We start from the raw sequence: 19,685 nt of genomic DNA on the forward strand, positions 1-19,685 counted from the left end.
AATGCACTAACCTTGAGCCGGGTCACGAGGGGGAGAGGGAAGAGTCTGGAAGATAGGACAAGTCCAAAGACAAGATCAGTAGTCATAATAGCAATTTGTTGCCTGCTTGCCGGGGCCTCTTGCATACAGCGTTTGGTTACTCCACCCACAGGTTGGTGGGGCGGGGATGTGAGGTGGGGATGCTCGTCCCCATTCTCCAGAGGAGGACACCGAGGCTCAGAGAAGGGAAGTCATTTGCAACCAAGATGTCTCAGCCAAACGGCGGCAGAGCCAAGCTGAGAGCCACGCTCACCCACTCGCCAGGGGCCAGCCCTGGAGTCTGTGGATGTCCAGACACCCGAGCCACGCTGCCCCCCCGAGGTGGTTCAAAGTTGAGATTCCTCTCTCGTCCCAAACTGGGGACTCCGGAAGATGCCGTCACCTCCGACAATCTGGGGATGTGTCCAGGACAGACACACACTCTGCTACTATTCTCGGTGTTCTCTCCTCCTGCAGATCCGTAAACCCCACCTGGCGCTGCCCCCCTCAGGTGCCTAGACCAGCGCTGTCCAGTAGAGCTTTCTGTGATGTGATGGGAATGTTCTATAGCCGCAGCGTCAAAGGTGATCGCCACTGGTCACATGGGGCTGTTGAGCACTTGGAAGTGGCTAGTTCGAGGAGCTAAGTTTTTTTAAGGCATTGAATTTTAATGAATTTAAATTTATATTTCAATAGCCATGTGTGATTAGTGGCTGCAGTACTGGCAAAACCCTGGACCCTCCATCCTCCAGGCCCTCTCCCAACAGAGCTCAAAACCACGGTTGCTCCCTCCTACTTCTCCAGCCTCCCCCCCCCCCCGGAACACTCCCTCCCACTCAGCCCCAACTCGGCCAGGATTTTGCAGCTTCCTCAATGCCCCTTGACGGCTGCCAGCCTCATGCCTTTGCATGTGCTGTTTACACTGCCCCAGTACACCTCACCCCACCCCACCCCACCATCTGTCTCATTCCTACTCCTCCTCCAGGAAGCCCTCCCCGCCCCTCAAGCTGAGTGAAGCATCCCCTCGGGCTCTCCCGGCCACCTGGGTTCCTCCATCCCAGCGCTGGTGACTCTGGATCATCATTATCTGGGCATGGGTCTGTCCTACACGCACACGCAGAAGTGTGAGCCCCACTGTGGACTGAGGGCAGAGCAGGAGCTGTCTCAACCACCACTGTGTCCCCAGCACGGGGCTGGCCATAAGGAGTGTGTGTTGGAATGAATGAATGGATGGATGGATGCTTTTGAAAAACTATGCTAAGAGCTTCAGAGTGAGCCAGCCACAGGTCAAATCCTATCTCCGTCTACTGCCTCTTTCCTTGAGCCTCAGTTTCCTGTCTGTGAAATGGGAACAGTTACGCATGGTGGACGTTGCATGAGGTGGTATGCGTCAGACCTTCCTGTAGGAGCCTGCCCGCCCTGGGGGCATTGCTCAACCAGAGGCACCGTGACTGTTGCTACGACAGTCACTCTGAGTAGGAAGAGGAGATTGAAGGGGGTCACAGGAGGAGCCAGTAAGCCCCAGGATGTTCCGCAGTCACCCTGGAAAACTGGTCCAGCCAGTGTCTGCGCGTCCGTCCAGGGAGCTCAGGGGAAGTCTCAGAACCTAAGGAAAGGAGGTGCTGGGGCTCAGCCGGCCTCAGCCATGTCTCAGAGGCACCCCCGGGATCCCCACTGAGCTGGTCCACTTCACACAGCCAGGGCCCAGCCCTCCGGCCCCCTCGGTGTCCAGCAGGTGGCCCCCTGGCGTCTCCACAGGACGCCAAGATGGAGACTCCCCCAGGGGCCCAGTGCCATTTCTCAAAGGGCCTCCTGCTCTCAGGTAAGGAGTAAACGTAGCACCGGGGCTGAGAGCAGAAGGTGGGACTTATCCCAGGGACTGAGATTTCCTCTTGGAAGAAGGGAAAGATTGTCAGGAAAGATAAAATTATTAGAGGAAGATGGGGAGGCAGTAGAATCACAACGCCATCCTTGTTTTATCTATGGAATGTTCTAGAATGTCAGGACCATGAGGGCAGGAATTTATTTGTATTTAACTCCCTGCTGTATTTTCAGTGCCTAGATATTTAGGAAATTTTAGACATATCATAAATATAATTGGTATTATAGCATAAATAATATATATGAACATAAGTATTGGTTATGAATGAATGAATGAATTCAGAGAGTCCATGTATTTAGAGGCAGGCCACACAGCATCTCAGGGCAGAAAAAAATTCTGGACCAATGGGATGGCAAATCTAGGGCATCTGTGTCTGGGTTCCCTCTCCTGCACCCAGAGCAGACATCACTGATCAATCCCTGCACTATTTCCAATGAGCAGCACTCAGAGTCCTGGCCCCCAGGTGAGGACCTATAGGGAGGAGAACGCTGTGGTCCCCACCCAACACCTCTGATCTCAGGCCTCTCCTGTAACTCCTCACAGCCTCAATCCTGGCCCTCTGGGTCCCCCAAGGCTCCTGGGCAGCCCTCCGCATCCAGAAGATTCCAGAGCACCCTCAAAAGAACCAGGACCTTCTCCTGTCTGTCCAGGGAGTCCCAGATACCTTCGAGGACTTCACCTGGTACCTGGGGGTGGAGGCCGATGGAAGCACGAGGCTGTTCACCTACTTCCCAGAGCTACAGCGGCCCCAGAGGGACGGCAGCGCCATGGGGCAGCGAGACATTGTTGGCTTCCCCAACGGCTCCATGCTGCTGCGTCACGCCCAGCCCGCCGACAGCGGGACCTACCAGGTGGCTGTCACCATCAACCACGCCTGGACCATGCGGGCCAAGACTGAGGTCCAGGTGGCCGGTGAGTGCTGGGCGCTGGGGGAGGAAGTGGGGAGGCTAATACAACCTGAGCAGCCGAAACACGCCAGGCCCTGTGCAAACACCACCCCGTTTGGTCCTCGCATTCATTCATTCAACACACATCGCTCGAGGACTTCCAGTGTGCTGGTCCTGAGGATATCATTTACTCCTCACAGGCATTAACTAGTAAGATATCTATTGAATGCCTACCTTGTGCCAGACACCGAGCCAAGACCTAGAGAAGGCAACGTCTCATTTACTCCTCACGTGCATTAATTAATGAAACATTTATTGAGCACCTACTGTACGCCTGGTCCTAAGGGATACACTGCATCACTCAGTCTTTATGTTCAAAAGTCAAGTATTTATTGATGAATCCACTGTGGGCAAAGCACTGGAGATGGGGTGGTGGACCAGAGCAATAGTCAACATCTCTTGGACCGGGTAGTGTTCTGAACACTGGCCCTGGAGCCTAACTTCTTGACCTGGGCACTGTTAGCATTTTGGACTGGCTAATTCTTTGACTAGGAGGCTGTCCCATGCACTGTAGGATGTTTAGCAGCATCCCTGGCCTCTCCCCACTAGATGCCAGCAGCATCCCTCCCAGTCACGACAACTAAAACTGTCTCGAGGCATTGCCAAATGGCACCCCTGGTTGAGAACCGCTGCCCTATGTTAACTCATCTGTATCTCTAAAAAAAAAACTCCATGAACTGTTATACGCTAATTACGTCTCAATAAAGCTGAGGGAGAAATAACATCTTCTCAGCCCTCCCAGGTAGACCACTCAGCGTCTCTGTACCCGTAGGACTCTGCCCATCCTTCACCTTTGTGGCTTTCACAAGGTGTTCTAATTTATCAGGTTCCAGGTTGGTCTCCCTAGGATAGTGTTTCTATTTCTCAAAAGAGAAATAGATCATACTCACCCTTTTATCTCCAGCCCTGAGGGTCTGGTGGTTAAGATTCGGCGCTCTCCCCGCCACAGCCCGAGTTCGTTTCCCGGTCAGGAAACCACATCACCCGTCTGTCAGTTGTCAGACTGTGGCGGCTGCGTGTTGCTGTGATGCTGAAAGCTCTGCCACCGGGATTTCAAATACCAGCAGGGTCACCGTGTGGACAGGTTTCAGCAGAGCTTCCAGACTAGACAGACTAGGAAGAGGGACCTGGCCACCCACTTCCCAAAAAACTGGCCATGAAAGCCCTATGAATTGTCTGATAGAGCACCGGAAGGGGAGAGGATGACACAAACAGACCGGGTGGGGTTCTGCTCTGCTGTCCACAGGGTCGCTAGGAATCAGAATCGACTCGACCACACTAACAATATTAATTTATCATCCAACGTCCACCGTGGTGTGTAGGACACAATATATTCTCAAGTAATGCTTGTTGAGTAAATAAATACTGTCAATGAATGAAAACTTACAAAAAAAAAACTCCATGAAGGAGGTGCCATTATGGGCTCCATTTTACAGATGGGGAAACTGAGGCACAGAAAGGAGATAGAGCTTGAGCCATGAAATCACAATGCCAGAGTCTGGGAGCTTAACCACTTCCTCTCAAAGCAGAGAAAGCGGAAAAATCTCCCTACCTTCATTCAGATGTGGGCTGCTGCTGATAATGAACATGTAAATATTAAAATTAAGATCGTATTTCAGGTAGAGACAGTAACAATAATAGTGCCAGCTAACATTATTCAGTGCTTATCACATGCCAGCTTTACATATAGTAACTCACTTAATCCTCACTGCAGCCCTGGGAGGTGGGTGGTATCTTATTAGATTCATTTTACAGATGAGGAAACTGAGGCACAGAGAGGTTATGACTTGCCCAGTAAAAAAAAATGTAAACAGGATGATTTGATTGGAGATAGGAGGTCATCGAGGAGGCCTCGCTGAAGAGGTGACATCTGAGCAGAGAAGGAAGGGAGCCCTGCAGATTTCTGGGGACAGAGCTCTTGGCAGAGGGAAGGAGCAAGTGCAAAGGCCCTGAGGCAGGACTAGCTTGGTGTGTTCAAAGCATAGATAGAAGGACGCCCTGGCTATCAGGCCGTGAGCAAGTTGGGTATTAGGAGGCGGGGTCTGAGAGGCACCCAGGGGCCAGGCTTGTAGGCTGTGGAGAGGCTGACAAGAAGCCACTAAAGGGTTTTAAACAGGGGAGTGAGCTGGTTCACAGTGTAACCAGCCAGGGGGCGCAGTATGGGTTGAATCTCTGTTTTACCCAAGAGGAACCTGGGGCTCAAGTGGTTTAAGGCACCTCTCGAATATCAGGTGGCTCATCATGGGATCCGTGGCAGAGTCAGGATTCGAACGCAGGGCCACCTGAATCAGACACAGAGCTGCCTCTGCAGAGGCTAACTTGCTCATTTACTCATTTTTTCAGAAACGCTCCCCAAATGCCTCCTCCTGAAGGCCTCTTCTGTGTCTGGCCTGTACTGGGCAGTGCTGGGGACACAGTGGTGACTGAGCACAGCCCTGGCTCTGCCTTCCTGGGGCTCACAGCCCAGTGGGGAAGATGGATATTAACTAAATAATCGTGCACGCAAATAGATCATTGTCAACAGTGGCAGGTACTGGGAAGGAAAGGAAAGTACAAGGATTATGAAATTGTAAATAGGTGATTCATTTAGGGGATCAGGGAGGTTGCCCTGGAAAGGCGACCCTTCAAGAAAGCCTGAATGATGACTGGCAGTTCTAAGCAGAGGGGAAAGGAGCTCTGGGAGGTGTTCGGACAGACGGCTCAGCCTGTGCAAAGGGCCTGTGGCAGGAAGCCGTGGGACCCCCTGAGCTGAGCTGGCAGGAGGCCAGCATGACTGAGGCAGGAGAGCAAGGAGGGGCATCCTAGGAGGCCAACACCACCGGCTCAGATCATAAGGATGGAGGCTCTCTCCAACTGGCTTAAAGTGGGGGGCGCCTTGTGGAGCCCCAGACGTAGCCCCTGGGATGTCAGCTTCGGGAAGCCTGGGTTCATGGCTGTCTCCTCGCAGCCTAGAGCGAGGCTGGACACACTGCTGAATGAACGAACGGGTGGGGAGCCAGCGGGGCTTGGTGGGAAATGGAAGGGGTGTCGGGGAGGCAAGTGCTCCCTTCTCCTCCAGGGGGCGCCGTCTCTGGTCTCCTCTCTGCTCCTGGGCTCCATTCTCCTCTCCACCGCCAGGACTCCTGCCAGGGCAGTAAACAGGGTGTCAGCCCAGGCGTCTTTGCATATTCTGAATCCCTTCTTCCAAAGAAACGGAGCTGGAGAGAGAGACAGGCAGAGGGCAGAGACAGAGAGAGGATCTGGTTGGCCCAGCCCGGCTGTGGTTTGCCTTCCCGGGAGTCAGGGTCCACCCCTCGTCCACGGGGGTGGGATCACGTAGGACAAACAGGATGGGGAGCTGGGGCCTGGAGATCAGGGCTGGGAAGATGAGTGAGGACTCAGCACCTGCCATCTCTAGTAATAATCACAATAGATGTTTATCATCATTTTGTTCACCGTGAATCCCCTGGTGCCTGGAGCGGTGCGTAGCGCACATTAGGACTTTGTCACACCATCTCCCACCTGGGGAGCACTTATGACATGCCAGGCACCTCCCGGCTACGCGTGGTGGCAACCTCCCCTCCTTCCATCCCCACAGGAACCCTGCAGGTGGGCCCTGGGATGGTCCCATGTTACAGAGGGGCAAACTGAGGCCTGGAGAGGGAGAGGGCCACACACCACGCCGCTGGGAAGGGGGGAGCCGAGGCTCCAGCCGGCTCTGAGGCCATGCCCCTGGCCCCTCTGCCACCCGGCTCTTTCTCAGCCCCTCACATCGGTGGGGGATGGAGATGGTGGGGAGCACTTCCTGTGTCCCTGGTAAGCCATAGGCTTTATCTCTCTCAATCAGGAGGGAATCTGCTGAGTCTTTAGCAGCTGTAACAGGAGCTAACTCCGGCCAGCGTGTGCAGAAAGGGGTTTAATAAAAGGTATCGCATGCTCGCGGGACCTCCGGGAGGCTGGGAATCAGGGACGGGGTATAAGTTACTCCACGGAACTTCTCCTGCCGGAGGGAGCATTGCCCACAGTGTCAGCACGGGGCCCAGACCCCTGCCTGAGGGGCACTGGAAAGGTGCATTCATTCATTCACTCATTCATTCATTCAACAAACATTGATTGAGCACCTCCTGTGTGCCAGACACCGAGTTTACAGAAGGAAACTACAGAGATTTCTGCTCTTGTGGAGTTTATATGTTGGTGGGCGTGTTGACCACGTCCTCACCATCAGAGGCCCGGCGTGTGCCTGCACCTCTGTGTCTCTGGCTTCCAAAGGCAAGTGTCACATGGGTGCATCTGATGGGGGTCCTGAGTGACATGAAAGGGCCCTGCTATAAAGGAGGCTAAGAGGCGAGTCTCTGGCTGGACCCCTAGGGCGGAGGATTCGCAGGCACAGGACAGCCTGGAAACAGAAGGAAGGCCCAGGACATGTAGGTACTCTGGCTGTCCCCAGTTTACAGATGAGGAAACTGAGGCTCAGAGAGGGGAAGTCAGTGGCCCAACATCCCCGTAAGCAACAGAGACTGGGCTCATAAGCACAGATGGGGGTCACAGTCACTTCCAACTGGTGTCTGTCATCCCGTAAATCTAGTTGTGGCGATTTGGGGCCTTCAAGCAATCCACACGGGCTCCTCGAAGCCTTCTGCCCTCCGACACTCAGGGTGGTTAATTACAGAGCCTGACTCCCTTTTACTGACCATGAGCAGAGCACTTCACACGCTTGTATCCTCTGCATGCTCCCAGCCATGGCGTGATGATCCCCACTATACAGATGGGGAAACTGAGGCACAGGGAGCTTAAGTAATATGTCCAGGACACCCAGCTATGGAGCAGCGGACACAGGACTCGAAGCCAGGCTGGTTGGCTCCAGAACCCACACCCTTAACTATGACTTTATTCTGCCTCATCATGAACAGCCGCCATCGAGGACTAACGACATGGTGTCGTGGGTTTAGTACTTACCAGCAATATGACCTTCAGTCAAATGGCCACACCTCCCAGAGCCTCCATTTCTGTGTGTGTAAAATGGGGGCCATAGCGACACCTCCCATCACAGAATCGTTATGAGGACGGGCTTCACAACTCCACGGGAGGCTGCTGCTTTTAAAGCTGTGGAAATCAGCAAAGACCAACCAAATGAGGAAAGCAAAGGCTGTTTCTTCGGAGTTCGCTATAGCAAGGGAGTCAGCCACTATCGCAGAGGCGCAAAGGCAGGCAGGGAGGGGGAAAGTCATAGTGGAAAATGGGGAAGGCTCTGGTGTGCTCTGATTGGGGAAGGGGCAGGCAGGCCAGCTAGAAGCGGGGCGTCCTGTGTGATTAGTGAGGGTCCATATTTGGCCTTCTCTGGGTGGTCCTAAGTTAGAAGCCAGGACAAAAATTAGGGAAGCTGTCAGTTATTAACCAAGTCCTGGCCATTTGGGGCTGACTGTCACCAAAATTATTGTTTAGCTTCCCGGATTGAACTAGAAATAGCAGTCTGGCTTCCCATAGCAGGCTGGCTTCCTGGGCTGTTTATATGAGGGTTGGTTTCCTAGGCAGCTTGCGGCAGTCGCGGGTCAGAATTCTATTTTGGTATATAGCCTGGCCGTTGTCCATTTGCTTAATGGTCTCTCAGAGCACTTTTTAGACATGATGGTATCGAATCAAAGATCAGCATGGATAAATCTGGTCCAGGGAAGAAGAGCCAGAGGATTCTTTGTTGGTAGAACTGAGTGTAGATGGCCCCAGGGACCAGTGAAGAGAAAAGCTGAAAAGAAAATTTTCAGTCCTGGAAGAAGAAACAGAATGTGGGGCTAGGTTCTAGTTACTTCTTGCTGTGGAACAAACTCGGCAGTATAAAACAACGACCATCTTATTATGTTCATGATTTCTGGGATCAGGAAGTCAGGGCATGGCAGGGATGGTTTGTCTGGGGCCTCAGAGAAGACTGAGGTTGGCTCAAATGCTGGAGCCTGGAATCATCCGGAGGTGTCTTCACTCACATGTCTGGTGGTTCATGCTGGCTGTCAGCTGGGCCCTCAGCTGGGGCTGTCAACCTGATCATTGTCACATGGCCCCACCAATTGACTGCTTGGGCTTCCTTACAACATGGCGGCTGGGTTCTGAGGGAGAGCATGTGGAGAGCGAGTATTCCAAAAGACCAAGGCAAAAACTATACAGCGTCTTCTGACCTAGCCTTGGAAGCCACACAGTGTCACCTACGCTGCATTCTTTTGATTACAAGTGAGTCACTAAGGTTGGCCCAGATTCAACGGAGGGGAATTAGACCCTTCTGCTGAATAGGAGGATGACAGATCATATCACAGAAGAGCATGTGGGGTGGGAGATTCTGCTGCAGTAAACTTTGGAAAATACAGTGATTCACAGGCACCCTCTTTACCAGCTCACTTTCTATAATAATCAGCAGAAAATGTAACAAGTTATAAAAAGAAGACAATCACTTAAATCAGCAGAGTTCTTGCAGCAGAAACTGCTTCTGGCTGATTTAAGCAGAAAAGGAACGGATGAAAGGATCCTGAGTAGCTCAAAGACTCTCCAGGATGGCAAGGAACCAGGCGTGTGTTCAATGATGTCCCCTCAAAAAGATACACGGAGTCCTAACCCCTGTACCTCTGATGGGACCTCATTTGAACTAGGGTAGTTGCACATATAATTAGTTAAGATGAGGTCACTAAAGTGGACCCTAATCCAACATGACTGGTGTCCTTATAAAATGGGGAAATTTGGGCACAGAATTTTGTATGTGAAATTGCCCAGGGTTTCAATGTTGGTGTTTTGTTTGATCAACATGAAGCTTTAAGGCACGTTTGAATGAGCTGTCCTCGCAAGAGGCTGGAAAATGTCTTTATTTTGTGCACGGTTTTGCCCAACTAAAGCTCAGAGTCCTCTTTCCAAGGAAGAATGAAGCATGGATAATGCCTTCATGGCAGCAAAAGGACTCCAGGGTCCTCACGCCTCCAGTCCACAACTTCCAGAACGAGGCATCTCTTTTTCTCTAACTCTGAACCACGCCCCTTCCCTTCACTCTGATTGGACCAACCTGAACCAATCAGCAAGGCTAAGGGAGTGCAGAGCTCTGATTGGCTTGCATCTGGGTGATACTGATTGATATATGCTAATGAGAGCCCCACCCAGAGCTGGGGCTGGGATCATTCACCTGAACCCCTGGAGGCCTCGCAATGGCCCAGAAGTGGAAGGTGCTGGGGAGGCGCCCCCGTGTCCCCTCCACCAACGTTAATCAGCTAATTGCATAAGTAAGTAAGCTATGAAGGAAAAATGGATCACCCATCTCTTTGGCCTGGGGTTGTCAGAGAAGGCTTCTGGAAGGAGCTGGGAACAGAAAAATGAGCAGGAGTTATAGCGTGTGGAGAGCGTGCTGGGCAGAGGGAACAGCATGGGCAAAGGCCGGGCAGGCCGGGAGAATGGGGAGGGAGTCGTGGGCGGGGAGGCCGGGGGTGGGGGGGCCGGGGCCACAGGGGCCAGAGCAAGCAGATCCTGGGGGAGGGGGTTCTGGATGTTGTAAGAAGACTGGACGATGGTGGGGAAGGGAGATTCCGGGAGGACAGGCACTGGGCAGCTCCCTGAGTCAGCCAACTCAGGCCTCGGCTTTGCCCACTTCCTGAGTCACTTGCTGAAGCCGTTAAATTCCCGCATGCTGGGGGAATTCCATAAGCTACAAGGCACAAAAGTTGCTGGTATGGTGTCTGGAAGAGAGACGGTCTTCTTTCCGCCGCCCTGATGCAACCCCTCTGGGCCTTGGTTCGCATGTCTGCAAAATGCCCCCGTACCAGACAAGCGTGGACACAGGTTATCTCCTTCCTCCCAGGTTAAATTTTAAAATGGGTTTTGGACACTTTGAACAGATAAACTTTTAGGGAGGTGGATGAAATAAGCAAGTATTTATTAATCGGATTACACAAATATACATGTGAAATGACACTCTGGTCCATTTGGAAATAACGGTCTTTACTCCACCACACAGAGCCTGAAATGGCTCATTCCCACACTGCAAGGGCTCTCAGGACTCAGGCGCCTCTTCCAGAAGCCACAGAGAGTGGTCATTCAGAGCCCAGGTGGCCCGGTGTGATCCCATCACTGCGCTGAGGTCATTTCACCTCTCTGTGCCTCAGTCTCCTCATCTGTAAAATGGCGCAGAATCTACCTTGTTGGATAATTGAGAGAACAGTGTGTGTGTAGACTCATTCCATCTTCACAATGAACCCTACGAGGTAGGTGTTCTTATTACCCTCGTTTCACAGATGGGAAAACTGAAGCACAGAGAGATTGAGTAATTGGCCTAAGGCCACACAGCCAGTAGGCAGCAGGGACTTGAACCCCAGCATTCTGACCTCAGAGTCTACAAGCTTAGCGGCCAAGAAGGGCTGGGATCTAACAGATGTCCAGCTTGAGACGAAAGGCTGGAGGCCCTCGTGGTGGGGGCCAGAAGTCAGGTAGGTTTCGTCCCAAATCTGGCATGTCAAGTCCGCTCTGTCCCTGACAAAACACAGCCCAGAGCCTCATCCTTTCCTTAGAAGGATTAAGGTGTCATCAACTGAGGCAAGAAAAAGCAGGTTGGCGGGGTGGGGGCAGGGGAACGTGTCTGGAGGTAGGTTTTGCACGTGCTGACGATGGTAGGAAATCCTAGGGCGACAGAGATTTTGAGGTGAGGAGAGCTGAGGAGCTCCATCTGGGATGAGTTGAGTTTGATGAGCAGTGGAATCAACCAGATGGCTGGATACTCAGATCTGAAAAGCACAAGAAAGTTCTGGGCTGGGAAGATGAAATGACACATCGGCGCTCTGTGGATAGTCACCGGTGCAGGGGGGGAACTGGGGGGAGGCCCTCCCAAGACATACAAGGTCCTCTCTCTCTCTCTCATCCTCCTTAGAAAAGCACCAGGATCTGCCCATTACACAGCTGCCTGTGAGCGCTGGCATCGTGGCCGCCATCATCATTGGATCCCTTGCCACCGGGTCCCTCTTCATTGGCATCATCGCCTATCTCCTGGTGACAAGAGGCTGGAGGGGCCAGAACCACAGGTACGGGGGCCCCAGGCCTCTCTCTCCCTCCCTTCTGTCTCCTCCCCTCCCCTTTTGGGTCCCTTTGATTGATTCTTCCATGAGTCACATCATCCGACTCATACACAATCTCATCAAATCTTGGAACTCCTGAGGTGAAAAGAATCTTTCTATCCTGTATCAGACAGAATTGTGCATTGCAAGGGACATAAACCCTACCCTTGAACTGGCTTACAAAAAATGAGGAAGTTTTTTTTTCCTTCATGAGCTTCAGGTATGGCTGGATCCAGGGACTCAATTTTGTCAAGAAACTCGCCCATACACCTCTCAACTCTGCTTTTCTCTATGGTGGGCTTCATTCTTGGGCAGGTTCTCCACTTGTGATATGGCAAGATAGCTCCCAGTGGCTCCAGGCTTATATCCCACCAGCACAGCCACTGCTGAGGATAGACCACACTTTGTTCCCTATAGTTCCAACAAAAGCCCCAGGGCTGCCTTTCCTTGGGTTAACTTAAATCGCATTTCCTTACATGGACCAATCACTGTAGCTAAGTGCTGGAATGCTCTGATGGGCCAAAACTTGGGCTATTTCTGCAACCTGGAGCTGGAAATAGACTCAGCTACATATGACCAAATGGATTGAAAGTGGGGAAGAGTTCCCCAAAGGAAAGCCAGATGCTATTACCAAAGAAGTGGAGTAGATGGTGGGCAGGCAAAGCCAGGAGATGATGCCTGCCCCTGTATGGGAGCAGAGGTGGGGGCCTGTTTCCCCAGGGGACAGTCTACTCATGAAAAATTCCTTTCACCTGAGATCAGCCTGGTCAGCACTTTCTCTCCCGACCTTGGTTCTGAGCCAGTTGCAGATAAGATGTCTAATTTTTCTGCCATTCCATCATCCCGGGAAAATGAAAGCAAGCAATCTTGTCTCCTCCTTCAACTCCTGTGCCCTGGTTTCTTGACCTTCACCATTCTACTTGTCTTTCTCCTGATACGTTCTAATTTAGGGGTGGCAAACCACTTTCACATCCCAGCCCAATTCTGATCAGTAAATCAGTCAACACATATTTGTTGAGGGCCTGCTATGTGCCAGGCACTGTTCTAGGCACAAGAGAGCTTGGTGGAAAAGGAGTTGGAGGTCGCATCCAAGTTCAGTGGGGAAAGATGCTGTGATTGATTAGTAATGTCTGCCACTGTCATATCAAAGGTAGTGGAGGCGCATAAGCCATCCCTGCTAGACGTCCTTCTTAGCTCACAGGTGGTACAAAAAGAGGTGATGGGGCAGATTTGGCCCTCACGCCAGTTTGCCATAGTCTCTAGAAAAAACTAAGGCTGAGAGACAGGAAGTTATTTGCCAAACGGCCTAGAATTGGCCCGTGAGTGGCAATAGGTTCCCAGGATAGAAACTCAGACCTGAGTGGCTTGTAAACTCCAGAACCAGAATGAGACTCCCTGTGTCCTAACCCTCTGACGAGCTTTCTTTCCACAACAGCTGGTGGTTCTCAAAGAATCTCAGAGGTTCTCAAAGCACGGGCAGAGCTGGAGGCCACTTGCCGTGGCAGTCTGGGCCAAGATGTTAAAAAACACAAAATGGAAACATTTAAATACATGGGAATGTTTAGGAGTGCAGGGCCGTGGGATGCACACAACTCACCCTTACATGGTTCAGGAAAAAAGAATACGTACGCACTGGAGAAAGAGAGACCAAGAGAGAGCAAGCAAATGATAAAGCAAACGGAATAAAAACGATAGGCAATAAAAACAATCTGAGTTAAAATTATACAGATGTTCTTTGTACGATTTTTGCAACATTTCTATAAGTGTGAAATATTTCCCAAAAAAAAGACTCTTTAGTGGTTATGATGTTTCTAAAGGCTTTGAATCACGTGGTGAAAAAATTCCTTTTTTCAATTCTCCTTGTATTATTCGGATTGTGGCAAGTGAAGGTCTCCATCAGGTTCTAGTCAGCCTTTAACGCCTTTTGAATAAGCGCTCACTTTTACCAAGAGAAAATCGGCAACAGTATCCAGCTACAAGTTGAAACCATTGTTTGACTTTCTTTGAATATGGGAGGGACTTTCTGCTTATGTCTAGTTATAGGGAGTTTTCTCTCCATTTACAATGTAACAGCTTCCAACTGGTCTAGCTGCTGCCACTCCTGCCCCCACAGTTTGCTCCCCACTCAGCAGCCAGAGAGATCATGTTAAAATCAGTCAGCTCAGATCCCTCACCATGGACACCAGACCCAGCTCCATCTGCGGCCCCCTCCACCTCCCTGACCTCACCTCTTCCCAGTCTCCCCCTCACACTCCCTGCCTCAGCCACACTCTTCTCCTTGCTATTCCTTTGCTGTTCCTGCCTCAGGACCTTTGCACAGCCTGTTCCCTCTGCCTGGAACTCTCTTCCCATGATTTCTGCACAGCTGGGCCCTTGGCTGCTTCTCGCCTTCGCTCGAATGTCACCTTCCCAGTGAGGCTCGAATAAACATTCGATCGTTTATTCTAATTCTCTCTCTCTACCCCCGCTAGAGCATCTGCTCCAGGAGCCCAGGGGTCCTCGTCGGTCTTGTTCCCAGCTGTGCCCCCAGTGCCTTCAACAGTGCTCAGCCCATGGTTGGTGTTCCATAAATATTTATTTAGTGAGTTAACGAATTTGCTATAGTCTTGTCATGTCCTTTTTAAATAAGGGTATTCAAATGAGCGGATTTAAAGAGAAATATGATGGAAATCATGAAACGGGTGGATAGAGCAGGATCTAGATGGTGTGAACAGCAGGGAAACCTTGCTCAATGGCATAAGGTGGCAGCTGGGGAAACTGAGGCAAGGCTGCGTGGCTGGGGTTATGGGAGAAAAGGCGGGGATGGGAAAGCAGGGACGATCTCTCTCTCTCTGGGACCTGGGGGGCTTTCTGGCTTCTCCGGTCTCTCTCCACCCACCTGAGGGTCTTACCATCCTAACGTCAGCTCCCTCCCTCTGCCGCCAGGACGATGACCACAGGGAAACGGGAGCTGGGCCCCAGTCGTCACCCTGGTAAGCCACAGGGCCCGGTCTTGCTACCCAGCCCCCCTCGGGGCTCCCTCCTCTCCCCCAACAAGCCACAAACCGCCTTGTGCCCCCCACTCTGGGCTTCTCCATCACTTGCCCCACCCAGACCTCGCTGGGGCTCCCCAGTCTCAGCCCACAGATTCTGGGCACGTCAGTGCTCACCCCAAACCCGCATTTCCGCCTCTTCTCAGTGGCTGGCACACCCGTCCCCAGTCACCACCATGCTCACCCGGCCAACCCCGGGGGGCTCGTCCACCAACAGGCTACAACCCACCTCAGGCTCCCTCTCCCGGGTCCACACACAGCTCCTCACCGAACTCTCAGCCTCCAGGCTGGCCTCCAGCCCATCCCTGGGCAGGGTGCTTCCAAAACTCTGACAGTGTCCCTTCTCTGCTCAAGGGCCCTCCATGGCTCCCCAGTGCCCTTAGGACAAAGTGCAGGCTCCTTAACGTGGCTCTCAAGGCCCCCCATAGACTAGCCCCCACTGTCTTTCCTGGCTTCGTCTCTCACATGTAACACTCCCACCCTCGGAAACAACATTTTTGTATATATAGATATATATACAGACTAAACAACAGATTATAGTTCCTCAAACGCGGCCGGCTCTCTCCCTGCCAGGCCTCTGCACACACCTTTCTCACCTTTGCACGCCTCCCAATTCTCTTTCCAGTCTCAGATGTCCCCTCCTCCAGGAAACCCTCCCTGATTCCTCCAGGAGCCCTTTGGGCTCCCCCAGCCGTGCCCATCTGGGTCATCCCTATCTGGGGACGGGTCTCTCTCCCGCCCCAGACTGGGAGCCCCAGGAGGGCAGGGCCAGCGCTGCCTCAGTCACTGCTGTGTCCCCAGCACAAGCCTGGCCGAGAAGAGGCTTATGTTAGTTGAATGAATAAGCGAATGTCGATGGCAGCCAGAGTGGGTCTGTGGGCCACCTATCAGCCAGTTCCTCCCCTGGTCCTCTGCTTCAGGTGATGACAACGTCTATGAAGTGATGCCATCTCCAGTCCGCCTGGTGTCCCCCCTCAGTGACACGGCGTCCAGGAATGCCGCCATGGTGAGCCCCCAGCCGTCTGCCCTAAATCCCACTTCTGCCCCGGGGCCTCCCCTCCGAGGTGGCTGCGGTACCCCAGGGCGCCTTGTCACACAGTTTGGGAACCGACTCTCTAGGTTGCTCCCTATTTTAAAAACCATCAGGAAAAGATCTGGAAGGAAACAGCACAACAGAAAGAGCAGGTGGGGGCGGACAGCTGGGCCCTATTTTCTGTCTTATACATGTCTGCATGTTCTACACTGAGCCCACATTCCCTTTACAGGCAGGTGAAAGATTGATAAAAATGAGAATTAAATAAGAAGAGAAACTTAAGAAGCTAAGAATAAAAGCTTAGAGCCACAGGTGTTGACGGGAAGGCTGAGCATGAACGGGGTGACTGTCAGACCCCAGGACGTGCCTCCTGCAGGCCCATTTCTCAGAGGAGAACACTGAGGTGCAGGGAGCTTAAGTCCCTTCGCCCAGAGGCCTCACAGTCAGGGATGCAGGTCTGTCCTGACACCAAAGGTCAAAGGTTGGAGGGTGCTGAGAGCCAGGGACCTGGCTCACCCCTGATTTTCCCTTGCAGCCCCCACCCCTGCCCCCGCCCCTGCCACCGGATCCAGAGAACCACCACTACCAGGTGTGGGGCTGGGCGGGGAGGAAGTGTCAGGGACCCCATGGAGTTGGGGAGGGAGGGGGTGTGACCACTGTGCTTGGTGGGACGGGGCTGTCCTCACCAACCCCCTCCCCTCGGGGTCTGCAGCTCCCCGGGAAGACTTCACGGCCTCACTGAGGGACCCTGGGCAAGTCCTCTCCCCTCCTGGGGGTGGGGTTTCCTTCTCTGTAGAAGGAGTCCAAGGCTGTGCATTTGCACGGGAGGAAATGAAGCTCAGAGAGGGGAAGGGCCCTGCCCAGGGTCACACAGCGGGTCAGGGCCTGAGTCAGACCCCACCGCAGGGGCCCATTCCCGGGCCTGGGTCTCAGCCCCTCTCTGCCCCTCCTGTCTGCCCCTGGATCTCCGTCTGCCTCTCAGTGTCCCTGTCTGTCTCTGTCTTCACGTCTCTGTGTGTGTCTCTCTACCCCTCTGGGGTCTCTCTCCCTCTCTGGCTCTCTGTGTCTTTTTCTCTGTCTCTCTCTCTTTCTCTGTATCTCTTCACATCTCTGTTTCTCCGTCTGTCATTCTCTCATTCTCTCTCCCTCTCTGTGTCTCTGTCTCTCCTGTCTCTTCATCTCTGTCCCTCCGTGTCCACCCCTTTTCTGGCTTGTCGGTACCTCCCCGTGTCCACGTCTCTCTCTCCTTCCATCTCTCTCCTCCATCCCCTCTGCGTGTGTTTCTCTCCGTGTCTCTGCCTGGGTCCTCTCTGTCTCCCCACCGACTCTCGCCCCCAATAACAATCCCTCTCTCTCTTCCCCTCCTTCCCCCCAGGAGCTGCTGAACCCCGACCCTGCCCCTTACTGCCAGCTGGTGCCAACCCCCTGAAGGGGTCCCGGGCCAGGCAAAGCCTCAGCCGTCCCCCCGGGGCCTCGCGCCTGCAGAAAAGTGGCCCCGGAGACCCAGTAGGACCAGGCTGTCAGGGCTGGGGGCATGACAAGGCGGACTCGGCCAAAGACTCAGCGTGGCATTGGGCACGTGTCCTGGGTGGGGGACAGGAGACCGTGATGGGCCCTGCTCCGGGCCCAGCTCCTCGCTCACCCTCTGAGTGTATGACCCGCCCTTTATTCTGGTCCTGCCAGCAGCCTGGCCTGGGCCGCGTGCCTGGGGAAAGCAGGCTCTTGCCTCCTCCCACTGCAAAGCCCCCCATCCGGATATTTGGAGGTGAGGAGAGTGGCCTCCGGCCTCCCTCCAGCCTGACCTCACAGGAGCCCACTTGGCTAGGCTCCCGACTGTCAGCCCACAACATCCCACCCCCATTCTGCCAGTTGCCCTCAGGGCCCCTTCTCCCGGGCACAGGGCAGCCCCCCACTGCACATGCCCCCAGAGGTCGCTGCGTGTGGCAGGAAGACCTGGCCTCGCAGGCCTGTGGCCCCAGATGACAATCCTGGCCAGTGACTATGGCTGCCAGACCCCTTCACCGCTGGAGCAGATCCGTCCCTTCTCTACCACCCCACCCCTGCTCCCAAATGTGGGCCCTGTCTGCCACCCCTTAATTTATTCATTCAGTCAGCAGTAAAGAAGCCGTGGGCTGTGCACAGTCCCAGATCCTGCGGCTTTGGCAGGGAACAGAACAGATATAAACTCCTGCTCTCCCAAAGGGACAGTCTGGCAGCGGAGAGAGTCAGGAAACAAAATAAATAACTAACATACACAGTGTGTTGGGTGGTGATAAGTGCACTGGGGAAATAAAGGGGGGGGGAGTGTTGGAGGATTGAGGTTTTTAGATAGGGAGGGCAGAGGAGGCCTCACTGAGAAGGTGACAATGAGCCAAGACTGAAGGAGGAGAGGAGGGAGCCATGTGGGGATCTAGAGGGAGAGCATTCCAAGCAGAGGGAATGGCAAGTGCAAAGGCCCTGGGGTGGGAGTGTGCCTGGAGTGTTCAAGGAGCAGCAAGGAGGCCAGAGTGGTGGGAGCAGAGGAAGGAAACGGGAAAGGGAGGGAGGTGGGGTCAGGGAGATGGAGGGGGCAGATGGAGAAAGAGGCCAAAAGCCAAGACAGCACAGACTCAGATGATCTGGTGTGAGAGAGATTCCACTGGCCCTTGCTGGCTTGGAAGATGGAAAGGGGCCACAAGCAGAAGCCTCTAGAAGTTGGAAAAGGCAAGAAAGCAGATTCTCCCCTAGAACCTCCAGAACGCGATGCAGCACTTCTGACACCTTGATTTGGGCCGGGGGAGACCCATTTCAGATTTCTGACCTCCAGCACTGTGAGAGAATAAATTCATGTTGTTTAAAGCCACTAAGTTTGTGACGATTTGTTACAGCAGCCACAGGAAATTATTATAGAAGATGAGGAAGAATTTGCAGGAGGGGAAGTTGCCTCTCTCGAAATTCAGGATGCAAATACTCCCTGTGGGGGACTTCTCCATCCCCAGACCTCTCAGGATGCCCCGTGCCTGGGCCTCTGACCTGCTGCCTGCTGAGAAGTTGAAGGAGGTCATTCACATGGCCAGGGCTCAGCCCCAGCACCGGCTGCTAGGGTGCGGGGTGTGGGGACTCTGTTCACCCCAACCCCAGACGAGGAGGACCACGTGCCTGCCTTCCTCTCCTCTGTACCAGCGACTGCTTGTCAACTCCCTCTCTCCTTTTCCTTAGTAATAGGATTTTTAACCAAGCATATGGCTGCCCAGCATAAAAACTACACTTCCCAGCTTCCTTTGCAGCTGGGTGTGGTCATGTGACTAATTCCAGGCCAATGGATATGAGCAGAAGTGATATACACAACCCTCAGGTCATGCCCTTAAAGGGAAAGGATCCCTCTTCTTCTGATTTGCCCTTCCCTTAGGCTGGAGAAAAGATGTGGTGGGGGGAGCCATCTGGGATTACGTGGATGAGGGCAGCACAGAATTAGAGAGACAGGGCCAGGACTACAATGTGGACAGAGCCACCATGCCAGGTTAGATAGTTACCTCTCTGGTTTAAGCTACTGTTATGTAGGGATTCTGTTACACCCAGCTCTTTCTAAATCCTAATTCATGCAACCCTCACCTCCAAGATGGCAATATTCTCAAGAGTGAGCTCTCTGAGACTGACTGCATAGCTTCTAGCTCACTTGATACCAGCTCTGTTACGGAATGAATTGTGTCCCCCAAATTTCGTATGTTGAAGCCCCAATCCCCAATGTGA

General features: G+C 53.1%; 1 protein-coding gene across 3 annotated transcripts; it reads left to right on the forward strand.

Annotated features, from left to right (window-relative positions):
- Positions 1-1,539: 1,539 nt before the first annotated feature.
- Positions 1,540-18,263, forward strand: CEACAM19 (CEA cell adhesion molecule 19). 3 transcript variants are annotated; one of them, XM_058530983.1, is made up of 8 exons: positions 1,540-1,840; positions 2,444-2,812; positions 11,708-11,858; positions 14,363-14,446; positions 14,817-14,863; positions 15,844-15,929; positions 16,492-16,545; positions 17,332-18,263. In XM_058530983.1, the coding sequence occupies exons 1-8, from the start codon at positions 1,786-1,788 to the stop codon at positions 17,383-17,385; spliced, it is 900 nt and encodes a 299-aa protein (XP_058386966.1). In that variant the 5' UTR covers positions 1,540-1,785; the 3' UTR covers positions 17,386-18,263. The 3 variants fall into 3 exon arrangements, with proteins under 3 accessions (XP_058386966.1, XP_058386963.1, XP_058386964.1); XM_058530980.1 differs by lacking the exon at positions 16,492-16,545; XM_058530981.1 differs by lacking the exons at positions 14,363-14,446; positions 16,492-16,545.
- The last annotated feature ends 1,422 nt before the right edge of the window (positions 18,264-19,685 follow it).

Source organism: Diceros bicornis, chromosome 34 (assembly GCF_020826845.1).
Source record: "Diceros bicornis minor isolate mBicDic1 chromosome 34, mDicBic1.mat.cur, whole genome shotgun sequence".
Classification (NCBI taxonomy): Eukaryota; Metazoa; Chordata; class Mammalia; order Perissodactyla; family Rhinocerotidae; genus Diceros; species Diceros bicornis.